This window comes from Melozone crissalis, unplaced genomic scaffold (assembly GCF_028551555.1).
Source record: "Melozone crissalis strain CALT ecotype California unplaced genomic scaffold, PUWL_Pcris_2 ptg000014l_1, whole genome shotgun sequence".
NCBI classification, from domain to species: domain Eukaryota; kingdom Metazoa; phylum Chordata; class Aves; order Passeriformes; family Passerellidae; genus Melozone; species Melozone crissalis.
This window is the reverse complement of record NW_026535792.1, coordinates 9,149,526-9,174,844: the sequence shown is the minus strand read 5'-3', so window position 1 is coordinate 9,174,844 and position 25,319 is coordinate 9,149,526. Positions and strand designations below refer to the sequence as shown.

Sequence of the window (25,319 nt, the reverse complement as noted above, 5' to 3'; positions counted from 1 at the left end):
GGAAAAAAATTAGGGAAACCCATCCCAAAACACTTTGCAATAAAGATAAAAGGATGTGGTCTTTCTGCATAGCAAACAGTAAATACTCTTGGAGCTGCCTCCAGCAGAGAAAAAATACATTGTGAGGATTTTGTTATGTCTTTGGTGCTAAGAGTTGGACCAAATTTAAGAAAGGTTTTAGTAACCATCAGATTCTACCAGAATTAGTTGGTAGTCCAGTGCTGAAGGCTGCTCTTCAATGAGGTCTCACTTTTCCATAAAGAAAGGCAGTTTGCTTGAGTAGTAAAAGTTCTAAATGGTCTCATATAGAAGAATTCATTAGAATTTTAAGATCAGAATTCACAGACAATCTTAGGTATTTTATTTTTTATCATCACATCATTGTAAAATGATCAAACAAAGCAAGTTTTCATTTTTACATGAAGCATATAAACTCAAGTCTGTATGTTGGGTTTTTAAACCTAATGGAATTTTAAAGATTTTTTTAGACTAAAAATCCTAAATGCTTTTCCTTTATTTCTCCCATTTCCCTGTAAGGCTGCACTGTTAATTTACATAAATTCAGTAAGCTGTTTAATGATTTGATGATGATTTATCACACTCAGAAGAATATGCAATGCATTTATATGAAAGGCATGTGTAACAATGGTGATGCAAGATTTTTATTATTCCAGTTAGCAACAGTGATTTCTGTTTGTAAGGCCATTTGTCTTGCAGCTTTTAGTGCACACAGCAGTGATTTCTCTCCAGCCATATAAGGAAATTGCTTGTGGATTATCCAGTAAATTAAGGAAGCTTTTCTGAAAGCTCTGTGGTTTCACTCTGTATAATTAAGTTATTGCCATAAGGAATACACAGTTAATCATGACTGCCTATTTCCACTTTAAGCTTCATGATATGGATTTTTTCAGGTTTTTTTCATAAGGGTTTGGGAGTTTTTGCTATTATTTATTTGTTGTTTCTTACAAGGGAGGATCTGCTTGGTTCTAGTAAGTAGCCTTTTCATCCTTTATACTGGCTTATGGAAAGGTTTAGTGATCAAAGACAAAGCTTGATACAGAGGTCATTTTACTGAAGATGGGAAGATTTAATCCCTTATTCCTTCTGCTCAATTAAAAGGAGACTAATATTAACATTTCCTTAAAATACTACTCTCCTTTTAATTGATGAAAATCTGAGATTGCAAAACACCCCAAGCAGAAAGGGCAATGAAGCATTGAAGCACAGTGTGTTTGTCTTAGAGACACTAAGACTGGTCTTTGTTTCCATGATATCATCTGTGCAAATAGCAAGCCATTTTAGCTGTCCCATGCTTCTTAAAGGCTTGTCCTTTCCTGCAGCAAAAATAGAGAAAGGAGCTTTATGTAGACAATCATCTGGCTATCCAGAGGTTTTAGCTTTAGTTTAGTGAGTGTTTTAGTAGCTTAGGTTCTTGCTGGGACACTTCCCTTGGGGGAATATCAGTGGCACTGAGGTTCCTGCTCCATGCAGACATCTCCAGAGGGGGTGTGTTGGACAGGAGGTGAGCCCTGGCTGTAGCCTGAAATCCACTGCTCTCTAATTTGATTATCATAGCTGTCCTTGCTAGTGCTTGGTTTCTCTTCTGAAAAAGAAAATTAGAAATGGTTAGTTAGAATACAGTAATTGATTTAGTTTAGATGTTCTTTCTGTTTGCTAAGTAGTGTTAGGTCTTGTTTACCAAGCTGTAGAGACTGATAATGCAGGCACACAAACAGAAGAATTAAGACTACCATAAATAATTTTTCTTTTTCATTTTTTTATTAATGAAGGTTGTGGGAAAGCAGCACTTATTAGGTCTTTCCATGAAGGAAATTTACCATGAGGTAAAACAATAACTTAAATTGAAACAGTGTTGAAAGCTCCACAAAGGAGATTATTAAATGCAAGAGTTTTAAATAATTTCAATTATGTTTCTATGTTAAGAATATTTGTCTAAATTAAAACTCTCTTACACCAATGTCTTGAACTATTAATAAGTCTGAATTACAGGGAATGCAAGAAGATGGGATGGTTGATTTACTTGTTCCCATGTAAGAATCTCTTCCCTTTATGTATATAAATACATTTATTTATTTATTTGTTTACTTTATTTATTTGCTTGAACCAGTCAAAGAAAAAGTACAATTGCAGGAAAAGCATCACTTTGCAACAATTGTTGTGAAATTCTTGTGGTTGAAGGCTATAAAAAGAACTGAGTGATCCCCAGAGTGACAAAAGAATAATCATGAGGCAGTATGTGAGGAAAAAGTAATTTGGGCTCATAAGTAAAGATTTAACAAGTGCATGCCCTCCAGATGCACGGAATAATAGCTTCTTGTTTTCTCCCTCCCTTTTTTAAAATTTTTCTTGTTTCTGTCCTATAATTGAAAACAAAATACCTTTTTTTGTTCTCTGCAAAAAAGGGTTGTTGGAAATAGTGTAAAGAAGTATTTTAAAAAAAGGGAAAAGAGGCAGTGCTTTTTTTGTGATCATATCATGCACAGATGAAGGGCTTAAGATTCTCATACCATTGAGATATTGATTATCATTCCTAAGAAAGGTAAACAGGTGCTGATGTAAAAAAAATACACATTTGAAAACACTGGTTTAGATACTTGTGTAAGTGAATGTGGGAAATTTTTTTATTGACTCAGTCTCATGTTTTTCCTGAATGAATCACTGAAGGATCATTCAGTGATACATTTTTGTTAATTGGAGTAGAGTTTATCTCAAGGCACGTTGTACATGCACACACACAAGCTCAGAATGACAAGCATCTGAAATTATTGATCTGTGTGCTGCTTTTTATCCACAAGTACCCTAACAATGGACTTGTGTTTGCTAGTGTACAAAACCTAGATTTTTCTTAGAGCTGCCTATACAACTATTGAAGTGCTTTTTGTGTCTTGTTGAATACTGTTAAAAGCAAAGCTTTTCCCTTGCCACTAGATTTGTAGTGCTTTAGTGTAGGGCTCATAGGAGGCTAGATGATTTCCTGAATGTTCTCAAATGCAGTTAGCTATGTGAATATCAAGAGTTCTACCAAATTAGGAGCATTTTGTTTTTTAACTTACCAAATGACATTGTTAAAAGCAGCAATCTGGAAGTCCCTCCTGTTGCCAGCTCACTGTCAGACTTCCTACATGACACACTGTTGTGTACCTTGGTGTTTCCATTTCTAAAATGCTCGTTTTCCCATACAGTGTTCTTTCATGTTCTAATTATTTATAAAGCACTCACAGGATTCTTGACATGGGAACAATGTGGTGCAGGAAATGTGGGTGATGATGGATTCATTCCTCTGGATTTTTGGTACCTTTCTGCAGATAGGTGCCATAGAACTGCAGTAGCATGAAGAGCTGGTGTGAAGGAGTACAGCTAACCTCATTACAAGGTGTCTAACAAGAATTTTATTCCTTTAGGACTTCATTGAACAATTTAGGGGCTTTTAATAAGCAGTCTCTGTTAAGAGCAAAGAGCAGCTGCAAGCAGCAATGCCATTTTAAAGGCCCAGAATGGCTTTCTAGGCCTGGTGCCAGCTAGCAGGCATTGCCACCTTCTGTGAGAGCACTAGGAACAGGCCTGCTGTTCACCAGCCTTGTATTTCTGTGCAAACATTTGGTGGGCTAATTTCACTCTCTGAATCAGTAATGTGATTATTTAAAAAAATAAATAAATAAATAAAATGGGCAGCTTGAAGTGATTCCAGCTGCAAGGGCTGTCTGAGCCCAGCCTGCTGTGGTGGGTGAACACAGGAGGGCAGTCTTCCTCCAGAATATTGCTGAACTTAGCCCAAAATACTGAATGAAACAAAGAAAACTCAAACCTTTGTCTTCCGTTTTGGAATACTTACAATTTTTATCAACAACTGCCATCTTATAATGTCTATGAAATTGCCTTCTAAGGCTAAAAATAGCATTTTTAGTTTGTTTTTATTAATACAGCCCTGTTGAGGAATAGGTATATAATTTAATAGATTTTGTTGTTGACTGACATTTGATCTCCATGGACTGTTGCATTTACCTGACACCATAGTATTTATATTATTTTCCTACCCAGTTGGTGTTTTATTAATAGTTAAATTGTTGAAAAAATTGAATATGTTCAATTTGTTTCTTTGAGCTAAAGACATAACAGTTAATCTGTTGCTTGGCCTCTTTCAGAGCTGGAAACTGAAACCATTTTCTTTAACTCTATTTTTGCTGTAGTGGATTTAGTCCCTCTGCAGTTCCTGCTCTTTGCTTTTCTAACAAGGCAGGCTGAGAAATTTGTATTGCTTAGAGGGCAACATAGCATGACATAGTGTGCAGCTAATGAACTAGCACCAAATGAAATTAGAAGTGTATTTTGCTGATCATCTGCTGAGATTCCTTTGCCCTGTTTGCCTTATCATTCCATGTGGTTTACTTTGAGGGCTTTGACTTGACAAATTTTATTGCAAAGGAAATAAGGGATTCATTATCTTGTTTTCAAATCAATATCAAGATATCACTTGAGAGGGGAAAAAAAATGCCATGTCTTAGGTCAGAGTTATAGCACTGACATGTGTCCTTATTAACTCAGCTAAATTTTTTTTTGAAGCATACTTCGAATGGTTAATAGTTTCCTTATAAAGCCCTTTTTGTTGAGTGGGTTTTTGGTGGATCTTTTTGGTTGAGTTTTCTTGAGAATTTAAATTGCTTTTTGAGTATTTTTCTGTTTTTCTGACTGAAGCTTATTAAGACTATAAAAGGAAATCATAAGTGTAGTAATCCTTTCTGAGGAGAAACACTTCTAAATTCTCTAGTGCTTCTGGAATGTTCTCTGCTCTAATTTTCAGAAGTTGATTATGAGATCTTAAAAATGTTTTTGGTCTTGCCACTAAAATACAAGGGGTTTTTAAATCATAGTTTAAAATTTGAACTGTATAAGACTATTTAAGCTAAAGTCATAATACATTCATCTCTAACAATGCCAGTAAATTTGCTCTTGACCCCTGCTGGATTATAATGTCAAAAAATGCAAATGATTAAGTTCTTGAGGAAGGGGAAGAATGAAAGAAACATTCTATGTCAGTTTTATAGCAGCTTTTAATTTTTATAATCTGTAAAAACTGAGCTTTTGTGTGAATGGAAATTAGATTTCTATGTAATTTCTCAAATGTGAGGCAAGCACTCCTGATTCTTTGGGGTTTGTATGCACACAGCTTCTTGCTGCTGCTTGAGGTTTCCCAAATGATACCAGAAGGAAAACTGCCCAGACTTGTCAGTGTTGGTTGTTGCTGCTTGTGTGCCTGTGGGCAGCAGTGGGGCTAACAAGAACTGAGACAATTTCATAGCACTGCTGCTTGGAGGAGCTCAGAGCACAGCAGCAGGCACATGTTCTGCAGCTCCTTAATATAAACATCCAGAAATAGAGTGGGCACAGGCTCTGAGGTGCAGGCACTTGTCTGTTTATCACCCCTGAGTTTATTGCAGAAATAAATGATTCTTGGTCATGAGACTTCAAATTTGTCCGGTGCCTGTTATCACACTGCTCTTCATTGTTCAGAATTCAGGGCCAGTGGTAGAGGGGCTGACTCCTCTTGTGTCAGAGTGGACAATTGACCTCTGCAGTCACTGCCCCTGGGCAGGTGTCACTCAGCCTTGCAGTAGCTAACTGGCTTTAGGTCACTGGTACTACCTGGCTTATCTCCAAAACCTCCAAATCTTCTCTGAGTGCTTGGATGGGTGTAATTTTGCAAGTCTCTTTAAAATGAGAAGACAGGGATTTCCCCCAGTATTTCACACCTTACTGTCTTTAAGTCAGCATCAGTGTACTATTTTCAGTCTTTTCCTCTGTGAAAGTATGTGTAAAAATAAGGGGAGAGCAGTTATCTACAGAAATATCCATATTTATTACTTGGCTAATGAGCATCTTTTCCAATACTCTATGAAGAGAAGTTACAGTAGTTATTATAAATTATCATCAATGTAAAATGGTAAGAGAAATCTCAAGGTGAAGTTTTGAGATTATTTGCTCAGCTCACGTCTGCAGTGTTGCATTTGGGATTTTTTTACAGCACACTGAGATACGTCAGTGATCATTTGGGGAAATGACCTCATGTTTTCATTTGAAGAGCCTGAATGCTATGCCCCTTAGTCTGCTTATTAAAATTGCTTGGAGCATGTTTTTTTTCTTTGGTGTGTTGTATATTTTTAAAGGCAGTGTCCTCTTTAAAACTAGAATGTCAGCATTTTTTAGTAGGTATCTGTAGTGTAGCTGTTTGCTCCCTTCTTTCCTCTGATGTGTTCTAAGGGAAACCATCTAACTTGCCTTGATTGGTGGAAAATCTCTAAAGAGACTTTAGTGTCCATTACTTAATGAAGAATTATAACAGAGGAACCACAGTGACTTCAGTTTTGTTCTCAAAGTTAATAGCATTCCATTTCTAAGAAAATCCTGCCTGTATGTGCAGCTATGAAATGCTGGATCAAGAGTGGGAAACATCAGTTTGGGACATCAGGGCACTGGAGTCAATGTCTGAGAGACTCAGCAAACAGGCCTCACTTGAGGAGTTAGTGTTTGAGGCTCAGTTTTTAACAGAGGTGTAAATTACCTGATTTAACAAGGCTCTGTATTTAGACTATATAATTGAAACTTTTATCCCCCTGTACAAAATGGCATTAGACTTTTCTTCCTTCTGACTTAAATATGCTAGAGAATTGCCTTTCCAGAAGTTGTTGCCATAGAACTCAAACTTTGAGAAAGCTTTTTTGAAGGAACATTTCCTTTATTTAATGTGACCATGGGTTTCTAAAATTCAAACAGAGTATTCAGTGTCATTTCAGAAGTAGGTGCAAAATAATTGCTTTAAGCACAAATGGGTTTGAAAATACATGCATTTCTGCATGTAAATTCATGTATAGTCATTCAGACATGAAAAAGACACCATAAATCAAATCTGTTTAGGAATGTGTCCAATTACCAATGCAGAAAAGAAGTTCTGTATTAAAAGAATTTGAGGTTTTGCAGTGTTATTTATGGAAAATGCATCTCTCTTGCTACTGTGATGGTGCACATGAATCAAATCCTGAAATCTTTGAAAATATGTATGTACTTTTAATCATCTGCCTATTCCTTTCTCTGTTTTTGGCAGATAAAGTTCAATTTCCATCAGATGAATTAAGTTGCATCTTCATTGCACTGGTAGTCAGTTAATGTACTAAAAGGTAGTTGTGAAATGTAGACATTTGTCAGTATCAAATCATGGTATACTTGGGGGCAGGTAACTAAACAAAATTATAACTGGAATACTGCCTTGTAGGTGTCATTTAGGCTGGACTTGTACTCTGGTGTGCAGTTGCAAAGATACAAAAGGCTGTAAAAGATGACATTAAATCATAAAGTTATCCATGTGGATAATCATTGTTTTTAATATCATGGAGATGTATATGCATCTCTGTTGCTAACGCAGCTTCTCTCTTGCAAGGCCTCAAATACAGTCCTACTTCTTTATTCTTTGCACTCTTGAGCACTGTGCTTTTCCCAACACAACCCAAATAACTCAAATAATTGTATTAATGATAGAAAATATTCTCATTCCTGGTATTTCTACTGCTGAAATTTACCATGTGTAGCACTTTGGGCAGGGGAGGAGAAACTTGGATCTAGAAGTTACTTTAGTTGTCTCAAAATGTCTCTGTGCCCTGAAGTGATGGATAAATAAACATGGTTTTTCTAGACAGTGTAGGCTTTGTTGGTTACATTTACTTTGTCACTACTTTTGCATAGTTATTCACTTCTGAGTATTTTCTTTAAAATCTTTCCTTTTTCACCTTTAGTACACAGGAAGTTGCTCTCTGTATGTGTTTAGCAATAAAAGATTTACAGTTCTTGTGAATATCTAATCTTCTCTGTTTCTGTGTAAAATCTTTTCTAAGGTTCTGCAAATTTGAAACTCCTTTTATGTAAATTTGATTGAATAAGGCTTTTTCCTATCTTTATACTTTAAACAAATATCCTGTGAACAAAACAGTTCTAAAGAACAAATTTAGTGGTTTTCTGGTTTTCACTGAGTTTCAGTTTCTTGAAACATATGTACAGCTCTCTGATAAGGATTATATTTTAATTTGTATATTAAATATCTCAATATTCAGGGCATCTGAGTTATGATGATTCCTGGACAAATTAGGGTAGTTAGGAAATTGTCATGTAGTTTCCCATGTTTTTTACAAGAACTAGTTATAGGAACCAGTTATCTTGTTTTATTCTTAAACTGTTTTCTTACTCCCATTTAGCATGAAGCCAGAGGGCACTGTTTTTCATACAATACAAAAAGTTCTGCTATTTCAGCTTTGGATGAAGGTCTCATATGGATTCTCAGTACTGTCAGTGTAGTGGAAACTTTGGATTATAGTTTTTAATGTACATTTCTTCATGCAGAAAATCTACAAATGTTTTGACTCTAAATTAAATTAATCTCACTGAGTAGTCTGAGAGCCAAAAATCTGCAATCAGCATGGTTCCTACTTATTAGCTCCACTTGGAAGTGTACAGGTTTCAGAGGCAGTGTAGTGTTAAGTAAAGCCACTGCCATGAAAACGTCTTGTTCAGCTTCTTTTTTTTTTTTTTTTGACACTTTCTTTGTCCTGAGAAAAGCTACTCTTTTATAGAAAAGGAGCTCCTCTCTGAATGTTTCTTTAACTTTCATGGCTACACTAATTGCCTTCTGCTCAGAGTAATAGCTGGACTGTAGAAATTAGGCTGGACCTCCCTCAGCTGTTTTTGGAGTGTTAACATGGCTCTGAAATTGACCCTTTTTCCCCTAAGCTCCCAGCCCAAATCTTACTGTTAACCTCTTGTTTTCCCTTTCTATTCCACCTTTCTCTCTCTATCTGTTATTCTACCTCTACTTTTAATTTGTATTACCTTAGTTATCCCATGTCAATAAAGTAAGACTATATGAGAATATTTTAGTTAACCACAGCCTAAGCAGACGAAAAAGCTTTTCTTTTAAATGGCAATATTTATGCAGAACCACTAAACTGTGAGGGCAATTTACTTGAATGTGTTCTAAATTCCTGGAACACTTCCTAATGTGAAGTGTAAGGGGGAGAGGAACAGGATTCCTGCTTTCCCACCTGGTGTGGAGAAGTGTTCCTCTTTCTGTGTGCTAGCCCTGTAATACACAGCATCCTTACAATAAATAAATAAATACCATCTGTGGCTGTGAAATGCCTCCACTTCTACATTTGGCCACAGAAGCCTTCATTTATTGCTTTGGATATTTCTGCTCTGCTTACATTGTCTGTTGTTACCAGAGCTGCTTCAAGGAGTTCAGAGAAAGCAGTGACGGTTGCACTGGGGGCACGGGAGTCAGAGTGGGGAAGACCAGTTTGGAGTTGTTTTTGCACATAACCCCACTGAAGGGACATGATTCACAGAGAATCACAATCCTGGGTAACAAACAGCAAGGTTCAAAAGTCAAGAGCCTGTTAACAAAGGCCGTGTTTCAATGACTTATTTTCTAAATATTATCCCAGATTTGGATGTTGTTGGTGTCTCAGCTGAAATTGCAGAAGTGTTGTGAGGTTGTTTGGCCTGTGTCAGGCTGTGAGTCATGGAGCTGGCTTTGTCTGGGCTGTGAACTGTGGGGGGGACTTAAGGCACAGCTATATTTAGGATTATCAACTGATGTCAAACTGTGGAGCACTGCTAAACAACACTGTTAAAGGGGCAGCACTGGATAGTTTAGGTTCAAAGTTTAGATTGTTTGTAGTGCTTTTTGATTTAGTAAATAACTGGAAAAGCTGATATTTACTAGAAGTATTCTGCAAACCAAGCAGTGTAAGTTTCAACTCCATTTATATTTACCTAGTAAAACGATTGTAATTTCCTGGTCAAAATGGTATGGTTTGAAAAGAGCAAGCCTAGATAGTACTTCTAGTTTTACATGTTTCACAATCTGAATGGGTGAGAACATTATGTATAAAGAACTGTTAAATTCCAGTCATAGACAGGAAATAATGTTTGAAGGGCTGTAAACATTGAGTTGCCTTAAGATGCAGAACACTTGCTCACCTTACTTTGATTGTATTTTAAATTTTGTCATTAATGCCTGGAACCAAATTTAGATATCTTTTTGCATCTAATTAAGACTTAAAGAAGTATGGTTCTTTTCTAAACTTTCTTGCTTCCTACTACCTAATTCCCTCCAGTGAGATCTGTTATGTATAGGGGCAAAATTTAAGAGTGATTTTTAAAAATTAGAAGTTCCATTTTCCAAGGCTGCTCCTCTGTCGTGACTGTCATGGACTGTAGCTAATGATTTTTTGTGAGGTTTTACATTTGGTAACCTCCATGTATGTTTTGGTTGATAATTCACCTAATTTGGTGGAGAGAATATTATATTGCAGTCTCTGCTTCTGGTCCTTGTCTGTGTAAAAACAGTGAGATTGCAGTAGGAAAACTGCAGGAAGTGTAAGGACCCCAGCTGTGATGAGAGTCAAAGTTTTTCCAACAGAATAGAGGTAATTTCTGTCATCCCAATAAATTGGAAGTTGGGAAGTTTTTTTCTAAGACTCTTGATGTTGGTTTAAGTGCACTCTTATTGTCTTGAATGTAGCCAGACCTGTGCTGAGACAATGTACTGGTGGGAAAATAGAAAAGCTCCACTGTGAGTGTGTAAGTTTTACAGTTGTTTAAGTTAATGTATGGGACATGAGTCAGTCAGTCTGTTACTGACATTTTAAGCTTCAATGAAATGCCAGCTTTGATACAATTTTGTTTCAGTGACTAACTGCATTTCTGAAACATAATATTGAGCAACTAATACTCATCCAAAGGCTTGATGTTTTCCAAGTGTCATATGTTAAGATTTGTACAATATTGAAGTATTGGGTCACCAACTGGTGTGAGCTGCATGGCTGTGAACTCGTTACTGTAAATGAAAATGCAACCTGCTGGTAGTTCTTGTTCCATCACCTATTGCACTTACACAAAGACATTGATGCCCATTCCCCACTCTTTAGCCTGCTGGAGCTGATGAGGACCAGGCAGTTGAAAGCACACATGATTGAGAAGCTCTCAGAATGGGATGTAAAACGTCTGGAATCCTGATGGTTATATTTTTGAGAGCTTTTGCACAAAAGAATAATTGTTTTGTGGTGTTCAAAAAGAAAGTTCTCTGAGCAGTGTTACTAACAAAGCCTGGATTCCTGTGGACTGATGTCCTTAAAATCCTCAGCTCCCCTCTCTGCTGCAGTTGTGTCCCAGTTGGCCGCGGGGCTGCGCGTGCTGGTCGCCAGGCAGCTGCTCCAGGCAGGACATACAGTGATCGTGTTTGCCTGCCCTTTCTGCAGTGAGATCACCAATTTTGGTCTCCCTTCAGTACTTAGCCAATGATTTTACATAACTTGTGGAAACTTAATTACACCTGAACCCTCTGCTCTCTCTCGCTGGTGAGCTTAGTGGAAGTTGACAACATGTTTAGAAGTTGTTGAGGGGAGCCTGTGTGATTACAGGAGCTGCGTTTACTTTGGAAATGGGACTAAAAACATACTCCATTTTTAACAGATTCTTTTGTGTCCACAGTGCCATCGGGAAGTATGACATACTGTGTTGAAAGCCTTGCCTCTCAACCAAAAAGAGTCATTTCAGTGCTCAGGCATTTTTAGCAGAAATGCCTCTCATTCTTAGTAAAAAAGGTTTGTCTACCTGGAACTGATCCAAGGTGTTTAAACTGATACAGAGCAGTGGCAAATGGCCACGTTTCTTCTGTTCAGAAAAGCAGCTGACTTGTTGTTTTTTTTTTGTTTTTTTTTCTGTGTGTTTTAAGGTTTTGCTTTGTCTTGAAGCAGCATCTGAGCCACTGCTGCTGCCTGTGGGTGACACTGGATACCTCATCTGTGGGCTCTGCTGCTTTGGCAGCACAGTGTCAGCCAGCCTGGCCTCCTTTGGGAGGGCACAGAGGTGGGACATGGACACAAATAAACTTTTTAGACAGCCTAGAGGTGTTAAACTGCTCCGTCTACATAGATGGGAAAGAGAGACAAGATCTCTAACTGGTTTTCGGAGATGCTGGTTGTTTAACCTGGTGTTGTGGTTGGTGTCATCATGCCATTGGGGTTTCACTAGGATTAATATGTTGAGTTGCCTGTTCTTGATAAAATGTCAGAAGCAGCCTCTTAATGCATTGAGAGTTGAGGGAGTGCAAATTGGGTGAGGGGGAAATTTGCTTTTTATTAGATTAGTTTTACTCTGTTTATTTAGTATCCTGAATTGTCTCACCCAGAGTCTGGCAAATGCTGGTGCTGGGGAGCCAGAAGTGGGGACAGGCTTGGTGTTTTAGGGCACAGCTGGCTGTGGGTCATCCCAGCTGTGTTTGGGATGGTCTTCTCAGACTGCCTTTTGGGGTGGGGTCTCTTTTCCTTTTATCCTTGAATGCAAATGAATTGATCAGTTACTGGTGATATTCCTGTAAGAAAGGGAATTAAAACACAGGGTTTTCCACATGTTGTGGTGTTAAAGCTCCAAGCTCTCTCCCTGGTATCTTTTGACACTTTGAGGCTTGTGCCTGTTTGTAGCAAATGAGGGCAGCAGTGTTGGGGATGTTCTCAATGCATATAGACTCATGTGATATAAATAAAATTAAATCTTATTAGTTGTTTTGTTGGGGTTTGGGTTTTTTAGCAACAAGGCATTAAAAATCAAGATTAGTTCTATTTAATATCTTCATTTTAAAATAGAGGAATGTTTTAAAGCTCAGTTTAATTATGTGGTCCTCTGCACTAGTCGTAAGAATTCTCATACCTTGATGATCTCTATTTCTTTCCCATTTTTTTCTTGTCCTAGAGCTAATGGAAGTTAATATGTTGCAATATTTTAGGAAGTCAAAATTATGTAGACTGCAAATTACAGTAATAACTCTCAATGATACATTAACTGAAGTAATCAGAAATTAGGGTGAAAATTAGTCTTCTTTCCTTTGGGGGAAAAAGGTTTGGAGGGATAAGGAGGATAAATAGCATTCCTAACTTTTAGGGGTTCTTTACATTTTAAATATACTTGATTTTGGTATGCTTAGTTTACTCAGAGGCAGACAGGCAGTACTACTTAATGTGAAGCTGACTTTTAAAATCCATTGTTTAAATATAATTTTGTGGGAAAATAAGAATAATTTTCAATCTGAAGTCAATATTAATGGCCCAGTAACAGGTTTTCATGTGGCAGCAACTTTTTTCGTTCTTTTTTTTACAATTGGAGTGCATTTTCTGTTTATTTTTTAATTAGTTTAGCTATTAAACTGGAGCCTGTGATAAATAACTCATTATCAATAACTTCCTAGGCGGCTGATATAACAAGTGTATTTAAGACATCCCTGTTCCCTCTAATGCCATCTGTTTTACACCCGTTATGTCAAATAGTCCAAATCTGAGACATTTGAAAGGTGCTTTATTTGGTTAGAATCCTTCTGATTAATTATTTCCCAAAATATTACTGCTTGTGTAACTACAAATGAGCTACTTCAAGGTTTCTTTTAGTTTGATGTGAAATTTTATATTCTTCTTTATCCATCTTGAAAATTACTGTATTTAAAGTAAACATCAATTTCTCTATAATGCAGGCTGAAGCAGTCCATTATTCATGGTGCTTTGGAAGACTCTAAGCCATATTTCCCAAGGCAGCAAAATCAGGCTGCATAAATCACTTACAGACAGATGTGTTGGGGGTGGGGAGGCTGCCTTTAAAAGAGAGCATTAGGCATTGGGTCAGGTCTTGGAAAATTGAATTTTAATTAGTTACTTGCATGTCTTACAAGTTAACAGGATAAATGGTCAATGGCTCAGGCATTTCCCACAGGATATTGTACACATTTGGTAGGCAGTGTGCTGCCTGTGCTATCTGGAATATCCTCATAGCTGGTTAGTCTGCATTTATCTGATGTATTGGATGATAAAGGCCTTATGTTCTTTCTTCAAGTAATGAAATAGAAATCACATATATTGGGATTCTACAGTTAAACATAAATCAGCATGTGGATGGACAAAATTTAATGAGCTTTTGAACTAACTGCCATTGTCCTTTGTAATTGGCACTTCTAGTAGTTGATTCTGAATTCCCCATGTACCTGGGATATGTAATGCAGGGTTTGTAGGGATATGTTCATGTAGCTTTTTCTAGGCAAACATGACAAAACTTCCAAGACTTCTAAAATTAATTCTTTGCAAGATCATTGCCTGAAGGCTTAATTAATTTTAACATCTTATAATTGATTCTGCAAAGTAACAGATGTTAGTTATATTTTACAATCTTCTTAAATCTACTGTTTAAGAAAACAGTATATACATGAAGTCTGCCCATTTTCAGGAAGCATTACAAGAACTGAATAAAGCCTAAAATGGCATTTGCTCTTTGGGTGGTTTGTAGATTATGCTATAACTAGTCTGATTTATGAAGAAATCATTTGATGTTATTGATCTAGTTATTTTGCTCTGTTACAGGAAGCATTTGATCAAGAAATTAGAAAGAATTTAAGTTTTCTATTGTGCTGAAATCCCTAATGAATTTTAGGTCTTTCTTCATTTGCATCTTGCCTCTAGTGGTCTCGTAAAAATAGTAAAATATTGTATGGGAGTTTATGTCTTCCCATTGTCTACTTAGAAATAAATATTGAGCTTTGCCATGTGTTCAAGTAGAAAGGCTTTGCCTCCATCTCCTTTCTTTTAATGTTAAACAGTTTTCATGCTCAGTCAGATAGAGCACAAGTGATTCCATGCTTCCCTTCCCGGCCTCAGGCTGCTGCCTCCCTCTCTTCTGCCTTCTGAACATCCATACCTTCCAATGCAGGTGAAATGTTCAAAAAAAACATTGAAATAAATTGAGAAGTGATTGTTTTGATAAATACTCCTGATATCTATTCTCTTCATGATGCTATAAGATGTAGTCCTCTTTTAATAGGTTTGTGGAACCGAGTATGTGTGCGTAGCTAACGTTTTGATGGTGGTCCTGCAAAAGATTGTTGTACTTTTTTCTAATGTAACTAGCCAGAGAAGTTGGTTTTAAATAACTTTTTCTCCTTTTTAAAGTGTAAAATAGCAATATCAAATGTCCCTTTGCTGGATGGCTGCTGGAGATTTGTCTTTTTGTTCTGCTAGCTTGAGGGAAGAAATTTGGATCTTTTGGTGTATGTTCCTTTTACAAACTTAGATATTCATATCAAGCCTAAGTCTGAAGTATTTTACCAAACACTTCAATGTTTTGTTGATGGATGAGGGTGTTGTTGGTGGGGTTTTGGTGTTTTAATTTTTTTTTGTTTAATAGTTTTCTCATTTTACCAGTAGGATACAGCAGTGGATGGCCAGCATGTGTGAACATGCAGGGAGGCCTGCAGAGCTACACCTGAATCATTTCTCATCTTCACAGAAAGATAGCTAGAGTCTTCAGAGAGTGTAGTTAAAGCTATGTTGAATAGAAGATTTTCTTTTTTCTTAAAGGATTGCTGGGCAATTTTTTTCCCTGCATAGGATGCTTCATAGGAATTCAGCTGATCTGTTTTCCAATACACCATGCAATTTAATTTGTTTGTTTATAAAAGCACATTTACTATTACTAAATAAAAACCCTCAACAACAAATCAGCATTTCAAAAGACTTGTAGATTATCAAAGTAAATATGTTGAACAACTATTCCTAAATTCCAGGTGTTTGGGACAGCAACTATTCTCAATTGGTGCTGAAGTTCTGGTAATTTTTTTAAAAAATTAAGTAAATTCAGATATGTTGCTGTTGGGTCAAATTAAAATAATCTGTATAAAGTAATTATAAATCTAAAATTTGGTTTGTGTTTCAGAAACCCTTGCAGAGTTTTGTGTGGCACTGAATGCTTCCCACATGCAGTAATGGCAGCACTGATTTGACATACAGGCTGTAACTGCAGCGAGCTCCAGTGCCTATGTGGTGACATTGCACAGAGCTCTGTCCACATATTTACTGTTCTTCAGGGTTGCTGCTTTCAAGTGATGTCAGGTTGAACTGGTGTGTGGAAAGGAATTTTAATGTGTGGGCTAAGGCAAATATATTGCATACATATTGCTGAAGACAGCTACTGACCATTTTATAAAACCACAAAAGATGCTGTTCAATACCTTTATCAAGAATGCTCTACAGTTAAAAGGTTAAAGTAGCTTTAATTGGAGTAAAGATTTTTTTTTTCTTTTTTCTTTTTTTTCTGTGGAGCTACAAGTGTATTGATTTCATAATACATAAAGATGGATGCAGGCCTGTTACAGATCTAAGTATGAAATGCCTAGGTTTCTGTGCTAAAATGACACTGAAACATAAGTGTTGAAAAATTGGAATAATTTTCTTCAGTCTTGAGCTCCAAAAATTAGTATGGCATGATAAATGAAATAATTCTGTACTGTAAGAAAAACATGATAATTTGAAATATTTTCATCTTCTGTAGTTATTGGTCTCATTAAGCAGCTTAAGGAAATCAATATTTCATCTTGACTACAACCGTTTGTAAATCCAGAAGTCGGATTTGGAATGTTAACAGATTTTGGTTTAATTCTGTTTACTTTAAAGTAAATTTGTATTTGAGCAAGTGAATTTCTGACTCAGCTTTGATGTCAGCTTTGTTACACAGACTGATTGCAGGTAGATCTCAAGCCATTCACTGTAACATTTTAAAGATGGTATTGTTTATTGTAAAGGATATTTTTACAGTTTGCTTGAAATTGTTCATAGTCTCATCTGAAGAAGTATAAGAATGTTAATAATTAGAATTGCCAGCTCAATCAGCACTTAGGAAAATGTGTGTTATTATGCAGTCTAAGGACCTAATGAAATATATGGTATTTTTTCCCAAAGATATTCAGCAGAAGATAAATGAGGCTGGTTTACTCATTATGTGTGTTTGCAGTCCTTCTAGAAACTCTAATCTAGTAATGGGATATTTTAGTTAGAGTGTATTCTTGCTCTCCTGTCTCAAAGCAGACAGCTTTGTTCTTTGAACTGCTGTTTTTTCCTGAAAAAACTCAGTGGGGTGCTCCATCACTGTTTCATCTTTCACTTCCTGAGGATTCAGTAATAAAGTACTGAGTTGCTTCTTGTGTCTAAAGCTGCTTATTGCATTCCGTGTTTTACCACAATCATGCTCCTTGGGAAGAGGGAGTTTTGTTCTAGAATTATTTGTAATATGGCTGAGTTTTCTCTCATGTGATCAGAAAGTTAGGCTCAATTTCCCCTCAACTGCTGTGAACTGAAAAGTAAAATTTTATGATAAAATTGCACCTGAACACTTTGGTATTTTGAGAAACTGAATTCATGTTAATCTCCAGTGCATACTCAGGTAGAACTTGGGTTTTTGAAACTCGGGGAGAAACTGGGGCAAATGGTTCTACAGTCTGTTGGATACTGCTGATTTTTAGAGATCCAGCTCAGGAAAAAAATTGGGAAAGCAGAAAAAGAAATGTTTAATTAAATTTTCTGTAAAATGATTTGATCTTAGGGCCGCTGAAACCATACACATACCTTACAATATTCTTTTTTCCGTGCAAACAATTTCACTTGCCTAGAAACAAGTAAGAATTGAGGGGGAAGTGCACAATTAGAGATGAGAAGAGGAGGCTCACCAGCAATCTGTGCTAACATGTGGTGTGTATTATGAAAAAAGTTGATGAAATCTCAACTAGAATGTGGTCTGTGTCTCGACTGACATTCCCTTCTCTTCTAGAAACAGTTTCTAATATAGAAAGGTCAAATTCTGCCCTCAGATGTCTCTCAGCAGTGCCCATGAGACACAAGAGAAACATGCTTAAAATCTGAGGTGATAAATGTATAATACAAGTTATTCTTAAGCCATAGTAGTTACTTGTCCCTGCAGTTAGTCATATAATCTCAGTGATTAGTAAAACCTTTTAAGATTCCTCAAATGTAAAAGGCATACTATTGTAACTGAGTTTAATCCTACCAAAAGCCACTTTTTCTTTACAAAATCCCTCTTTTCCTTTTTTTTTTTTTTAATTAGAGACAGTAATGAAAGGCTGGAGGCTGATGCTTAAAGTTTTTCTGCCTACAGAGAACCAATGATAGTCACCCAATAGGTAACAGTGTGCTAATGGTATAATGTTTTATAATCTTCATCTGCATACTGGGAGAAGGAAAATTATTTGCATAGATTTGAGGAAGAATGATGATTGATATGGAAGCATTTTCTTAGATTTTTTTATTAATTTAATATTATTTGGCAAATACAGTTTGTTCTTCTGTTTGTTTTGGTTGACCTTTAGCCTATTTACTTCAAGAATGAGCTGGAAACATCTAGAGCCAATCATACTTTTAAAGTGAATTTGTTTTCTCATACATTTTTTTTCCATCACATTTTAAAGATTTTTTTTTAAATGTCCCTCACAGGGCACAATAAAAATATTTGTATTATGGCTCAAAGAAATTTGTCGAGGCGTCATTGTGTTTGTACAATCCCGTTGAAACAACAGGCACATGCTCACTTTGAGATTTCAGATTGTGTAGATTTACAAACGTTTGCCTCACACCTACATAGTTCACATGAATTTAGAGGAGCTTGCATGGTTTTCACTGTTCCATAGAGAAGTGCATGGAGCATTTAAACCAGGAGCTTTACATATTGTAAGGTCCTAATCTTTCTAAAGAGGTATCATTGATAAGAAATGATAGATTTCAGTGGAGACATAGCCTTACTGGGAAGATTACCATCAGCTCTCTGCTTTCCCTAGTTCCTTGTGGTGTTAGTCCAAAGCCTGACAAGTCTCCGTTCCTAAGCAGCCCGGGATTCCTAAGTGGTGATATCATCAGTGAGGGAAGATAAAGATCGACTGAACTAATGTGCTGAGGCTAGTAACAATGTGGCAGAAGTTAAAATTTAAACAGCTTTCATTCTTCTTTGTTTGATTTTTCACACTGCAAACTAAATTATTCCCTTATCTGATTGAAAAACTTCAGCGTGGTGGTGGTGTCTGCCTCATTTTTTTTCAACTTGAAAGAACGTTAAATGCCTAAATCTTTCTACATCAAGAGAAACTAATTACAGATACCTTGAAGTTCATCTTTTATGTGTTTAGATCTTTATAGCTGAATTGAGCTGGAAAAGCATACTTTAAAGGCAGCAGAATTATTGTGTAAGGTGTAGTGGTTACCAGCAAGACATAGAAGTGAAAAGTAAATTGAGACTTGTCTTAAAACTCCTACGCCTTTTGAAAATTTCAGTCATGATGTTCTTATCTCTTTTTACCATTTAGCTTCTATCATATGCTAATATTTGGTGGTACAGGTAGGTATATACTTGATTTAGTATTCTTATCTTCTAGGGCAAGTCAGAGAAGGGACTCAAGGAAGAACCTTTGTAAATCTCATATTTCACCACCTCTGTAATAATTCTCCCTGAACCATCATTTGGCCTACTTTTAAAAGCACAAACCACCAACCTCTGAAGGTCTTACTTACTATTATCTCACAGGCTTTTTTAAGGCTTAATTTTTGAGTGATTTTTCTAAGACCTTTCAAGTAGCATATTGATACACATCTGAGATCTATGATCTCAAATAGAGAACAAATTTCAGTGGTCTGGACAGTAACTAACTTTAAGATTTATGTATCATCATACTTAGTGGAATTCTTCCATTGATGACATGTGGTACTTTGGAATTAGTTCTGTTACCTCTAAAATTATTCAGAAAACACATTAGCAGTTACTTAGTAATCACGTTGTACAAAAAGAATATCCAAGAATCTTTATAGATTTTTTCCAGCATTTGTTCATAAGAATTTTTTAATTAAATAGACTCAACATGGCTGGACACAGCTTTCTGCTAGCTCACACACTTCAGCAATTAAAACACTCAGGTTGTAAGCCTAACAGATTTTCATGAAAACTGACAGTTTTTTATTTTTAGTGTATTACTGGTACCAGACTCTTATATTTCATGTATTTTTGCCTTCAAATGTGAAACAGAAGAGCAAAAAGCTTCAATTTTTCTTTATGACAGTAAAAGTACAGGAATGTGTTAAGAGAAGAGTGAGTCTATCTGAAGTAAGATTTGGTAACTTTATTTCTCTGGTTCACATTACACTGTGCAAAGAAGCTGTTCACCTCCCATTCTAAATCATTTTCATTTTACCAGCTGGAGAAGATCAGAATAAAATGGACCCATCCCTTTTCTCAGTCCCTGGTGGTGATGATGATCCAGCATTTGTTTTTCATTCAAACCACATGTTGAATAAGTGAAAAAGAGGAAATACATGCTGGTCATAGGTCAGGTGCAACACAGAGTTTATACAGATTTATTTTCTTTGTAGCATCTGCAATCCTGCATTTAAAGCCATTGAATGTTGTTCTGCTTCCAGTTATTTTGAGGCAGGTTTTCTTATATAATGACATTTTGGGTTTTGTATTACCCTGCTGGCCAGGCATCCAGCCTGCAGAGCTGGAGGAACAGCCTGATTCTGCAGCTGAATCTGCAACAGAACTCAAACTCCAGACCTCAAACTCTTGCATGATCTCATAGGGTGGAAGCTGACCCTCTTTGTTTCTGGCCTCAAATGAAGAAAGCTAAGCCAAAAAAATTAAAAAAAAAATGGAAAATATTAGGGTGATAATGGGGAGTTGGGGTGAAGAACTCCTTGGGCATGTAGAAGAGAATAAGGAGGAAGGAGCACAAATATCCTGCAGTCTACAATGGGAATTTGATTTTTAAGCAGATACAGATTATGAGCTGAAGGTTTCAGTTTTCTCATAGCATTACAAGTTACATGCTCATTTAATTTATACTCCATTAGAACTGCAAAGCTCATTGCTTATGATTGAAGGAGCATCAGGAAAAGTGATTGTATAAATTGATATCAGCTTTATTTGTTGTCTTTATTATTCACACACTTCTAGTTGTGTTTTAATAGCTTTGACTAAATTATGAATGATGTGCAGTTGGTTAGGAATTTGAAGGCAATAATTTCACATTCTCTTAAATGTGCCAGCCAGCCAAAACTCAGTATGCATTTACAGCAGCTATTTTTCAGATTTATAGCTAATATTTTTTTCTATATTTTCTCTTATCAGTACCATTTAATCTGACTTTTCTTCAACTTGTCAGTATTATAATGTATAATAGAATGAGAATTAATAGCTTACAATGGGATGAATTCATTTTTTACAAGAATCAAGTTGGACAAAAAGTGAATCCCAAACGGGCATGAGGGGGTGGGAAGAAAAAAAAAAACATTCTTCACAATAATAATAATGAAGCACTGGAGGAGGTTGCCAGCAGAGGCTGTGCAGTCTCTACTGTGCAGAGTGTTTAAACCTTGAGAAGAAGGTCCTGGGCAACTTGATCTAATTGTGAAGTTTGCCCTGCTTTGGCCTGGATGTTGCACTGGATGACCATTGCTGGCCTCGTGCAATCTAAATTTTTCTAAATTTAAACCACCAGAATTAAATCTGAGCTGTACAAAGGCTTGGACATATTAGAAGGGAAAAAATTCCTCATGTCCTTTCTGTTCTTCAGAGCTATAAACATGCCTTTTAAAATACTGAGGGAATGCAATGGGGACTGTGAGACTAAATATCAAATGTCACACCAGAGACTTAAGAACCCAGTTTATGGACAAGTATCTTAACAGATACTTTATATGAACAGTGAGGAATTCTTGAATCCTCCTTTTGTAATTAGAATGATTTCACCTATTGTTAACTTGATGGTCATGTTTTTAGTCTCATTTAATATGACAGTCGGTGATCTTTTTTTGTTTTTTGCCTTTTTTTTTTCCAATTTCTATTAGGAATAGGAGGCCTGCAAGATTTTGTGCTGAAGTCTGCAACACTGTCAACATCACCTGCCTGTCCACCATTTACACCTCTCAACTTCGAAGCTACCCCGATTGTGCGAGTAGCAGTTGAACCCAAACATCCAAGTAAGCTTCAGGAGGGATGGGGATGGTAACACCAGCTGAGTGTGGCTGCAGTGCAGCTTCCAGCCCTCAGTGATTTGGCTAGTTTATGAACTAGCCACTGAATCAGAGACTTGCCCAATATAAAATAAACCCTCAGGTTGCCTGGAGGGCAGCGTGGGTTGTTCCAGCTGCCTCGCTGCTGTCTCAGTAGGTGAGGGCACACAGGAGAAGTTGTTGTGCCCTTTTGTGACAGATTTGTTCACAAGTCAGACACTGCATGAGTTAACAGTTCAGTGTTCTTTACTGCGAAGGTGAGCAGATCTGTGGGTTCTGTCTGCTGCCCTTCTTTAATGGGTGTCAGTAAGCTTGTAGTACTGCTTCTTGGTGCCCCCATCCCACTTCCTCCAAACAGAGTGGGATACCTCTGGCTTTATTTGAATTTCAGCCCAATTTCCATTTGTTGTTGTAGCATTGGTAGAACCAAAATAACTGGCTTTATGTTCAGTTGCAAAATACTCTGACACTGAGATTACATGTTTTTTTAGAGAGCTATTGGACAGCTTGGCAGCTCTTTGTTTCATGTGTTTGAGTAACAGATAATCATATATTGTACATCCTACATTTGTTAAAGCAGTTTTGAAAGTATTGGAAATTACTGGTTCTGCAGATTGTAGTATTAAGTTCAAAATATTAAAGGAAGGTAATTCTAGAACTACTGACCAGTTTGGGGGTAATTTTTGTTCCTTAAGAAATGAAGCTGGATCATTGTTGCACCATTACTTAGTTTCTCCTCCTCAGTAGCTTCTGAGTTTATGATCTGAACTAAATTTTTAGGGGTCCTGAAAGTGGTTAAATGTGCAGAAGTCTCCTGAAAATTCACTGTTGCTTGCAATAACAGGAAGACAAGCAAAGTGTGGCCATTGCAGTTGCCCAGAGAGCTGTGTGTAGTCTTGAGGTGGCCTTCACATGTTCTTACATGTGTGCATTGCACTGCCACATCAGACCTGCTTCAAAACTGCATCTGCTTATGTTGAAAAATGACTCATAAATTATTTCTCAATGTACATTTTACAAAATTACTGCGTGTCTTCACACTCATGTCAAAATCTTCCTTTATGATTGCCATAAGCTCCAAAAGAAAAAAAGTACTCATCATTCCCATGAGCTTAAATGCAGAGACAAAGTTGAAAGTCTGTGTTCAACTCTGTTGGCCATGTGAAATTACACTGCAGTTTTTCCACTTTTCATTTATTTTGTTGTTTTTCATGGATTTTTTTTTGTTACACCCTTACAAGCTGAGCAATAAACAGTATCATATTTCTTTTAATAGTCTCCAAGTGGATGACAACTTTAATGTCACTCTTCCTTCTGAATATGAATATACATTCCTGGAAACCCCTGGGGTATTCTCTACTGCCTGTGTAAAATAAAAAAAGAATTCCTAATTAATTTCTTTAAATTGTGTTCATTATGAAAGGCTGCTGACATGGGGTGTTTATGCATAGCTTTGATGTAATCTAGCCAAATTTGACTCAGCTGTGCTTGTTCATTCTCCATTAACTTTAAGACAGCTCATTTTAAACACCTTCATTTTAGGGACAGCTGTGATTTGTTTCACTGAAAAGCTCTCACATTCCTGATTTTTCCTCTTTTCAGATTTTAATTACTTTAAAGCTTTCTAGTGGCTTACAACTACTTCAAAATCCTTCCTGTGCTTTATTTGCAGTTATGCCTTCTAAGTAATCCCTATGGAATGCTTTTACTTTTATTTTAGTAAAGTTAATATTTATTTATTCAGAGCATTTTAAGCATTAGCAGTTTAGAAGTTGCTACACGTAGTTATAGAAGATTGCAAGGAAATGAAGTTATTTACTGAAAGATGACTTTAAAAAGTTGTCATAGATAAGAAAGGTTATAATTTGATAATTTGTGAAAATGAGGAGTGAAGTCTTGAATTTTTTAATAATTTAATTTTGATAAAATTCAGGGGTTTTATTGGGTGTGAGCTGTTCATGAGCTGTATCTGAAGTTATCTGTGTATAGAAAGCAACACAGCACAGTCGTAGTCAATAGGTGACCTGTTCTACTGAACCTGCTGTAAAGCTGTGCAAACAAAAAATGTGCAATCCATTGAAGTGTGGTGTTATATGGTTATATTTGTATGATGTGAATTTTGTCATCAGTACATAAATTGTTGGTGACAAATGCTGAGTGCAGCTTATGTTTTCAGTTGGTGCTCTCAAACCTCGCTGCTCTGTGTGACTCATAAGCAGAAAATTGCCCACTGAAAGTTTTTGTGTATTCCTAAAATACCCATTTGTGTTCAGGCTTCCATAAAAACGAGTGTTACTATTTCTCAGTTTAAGTCTATCCTATTTTGAGTATTCCTTTCCCAGTATTCCTTTGTTAATAATACCCTGTTTTGCCAGGTGATATGCCTCAGCTGGTCAGAGGGATGAAACTTTTAAACCAAGCTGATCCATGTGTGCAGGTTTTAATCCAGGAGACAGGAGAACATGTGCTGGTGACAGCAGGAGAAGTTCATCTTCAGCGCTGCTTGGATGACCTGAAAGAAAGGTTAGAGGGGCAAGGAGGAAGAAATATTTTTAGTTCAGTAGGTGTCTGTTGTATTTCTCTGTCAGATGGATATCTTTGATTTATATTCTGGTAAAATAGAGCTTTATCCACAAACAGTTTTTACCATTGAGTCATAAATGTACTTTTTTGTAGCTATAAAATTTATCTGTAGTTTGGCAGAAGCCACTAGTTCATTACTTCTATACATCTAACACAAACTTGGGGCACTTTCTAGAAATTACAAAATGCAGTACTTTCAAAAGTCTAATTAAGAATGTAATGTGGCATTTGTACAAAATAAAAACTGAGGGACTCATGTCTGAACTCAAAAAAATCATAAAGCACCAAGACCAAAATTGTATGTGCACACTCTATCCTGTGCCTTTTCTCACTGATTTTTTTTTCAAAGGTTAATCTGTTCTCATTCATGAGTAGTATTTTTTTTTGCAAGCACACATGCATATATTTAGTATCCTCTAATGTTTCTTCAAATGGCAGAAGAACAGATGTCTGTAACAATCCCTTCCTGTAACTTCATTTACTAAAACATTTCTGATATTTCTGCCACGTACATTTACTGGCATTTTCTTCATAAACCAAAGAGCAAACCTGATGAGTGGCTGAATGTTTATCTTACTGCACCCATACTCATTTTAGTTAATATCAGAGAACTGTAGTTTCTTATGAAAATGAGACTGGATCACTTGTAAAACTGGATATATGTTTTAATGGTTATTCTCATTACGATTTACTGCAACGTATTTTTACTGCTTCTAAAAATTTATTATTATTTATTGATATATTTTGCTCAAATGTAATGTGTTTGAGCAAAACTGGTTGTGCCTGTCTTCAGCTGCA

General features: G+C 36.5%; 1 protein-coding gene across 1 annotated transcript in view; it reads left to right on the top strand.

Moving 5' to 3' along the window:
* Positions 1-25,319, top strand: part of EFL1 (elongation factor like GTPase 1) — a 63,332-nt gene that overhangs the window by 20,692 nt on the left and 17,321 nt on the right. Inside the window, exons 16-17 of the mRNA XM_054272628.1 lie at positions 21,774-21,905; positions 24,314-24,461. Of these exons, the coding sequence (XP_054128603.1) occupies positions 21,774-21,905; positions 24,314-24,461 (280 nt within the window). The remainder of the gene's footprint in view (positions 1-21,773; positions 21,906-24,313; positions 24,462-25,319) is intronic.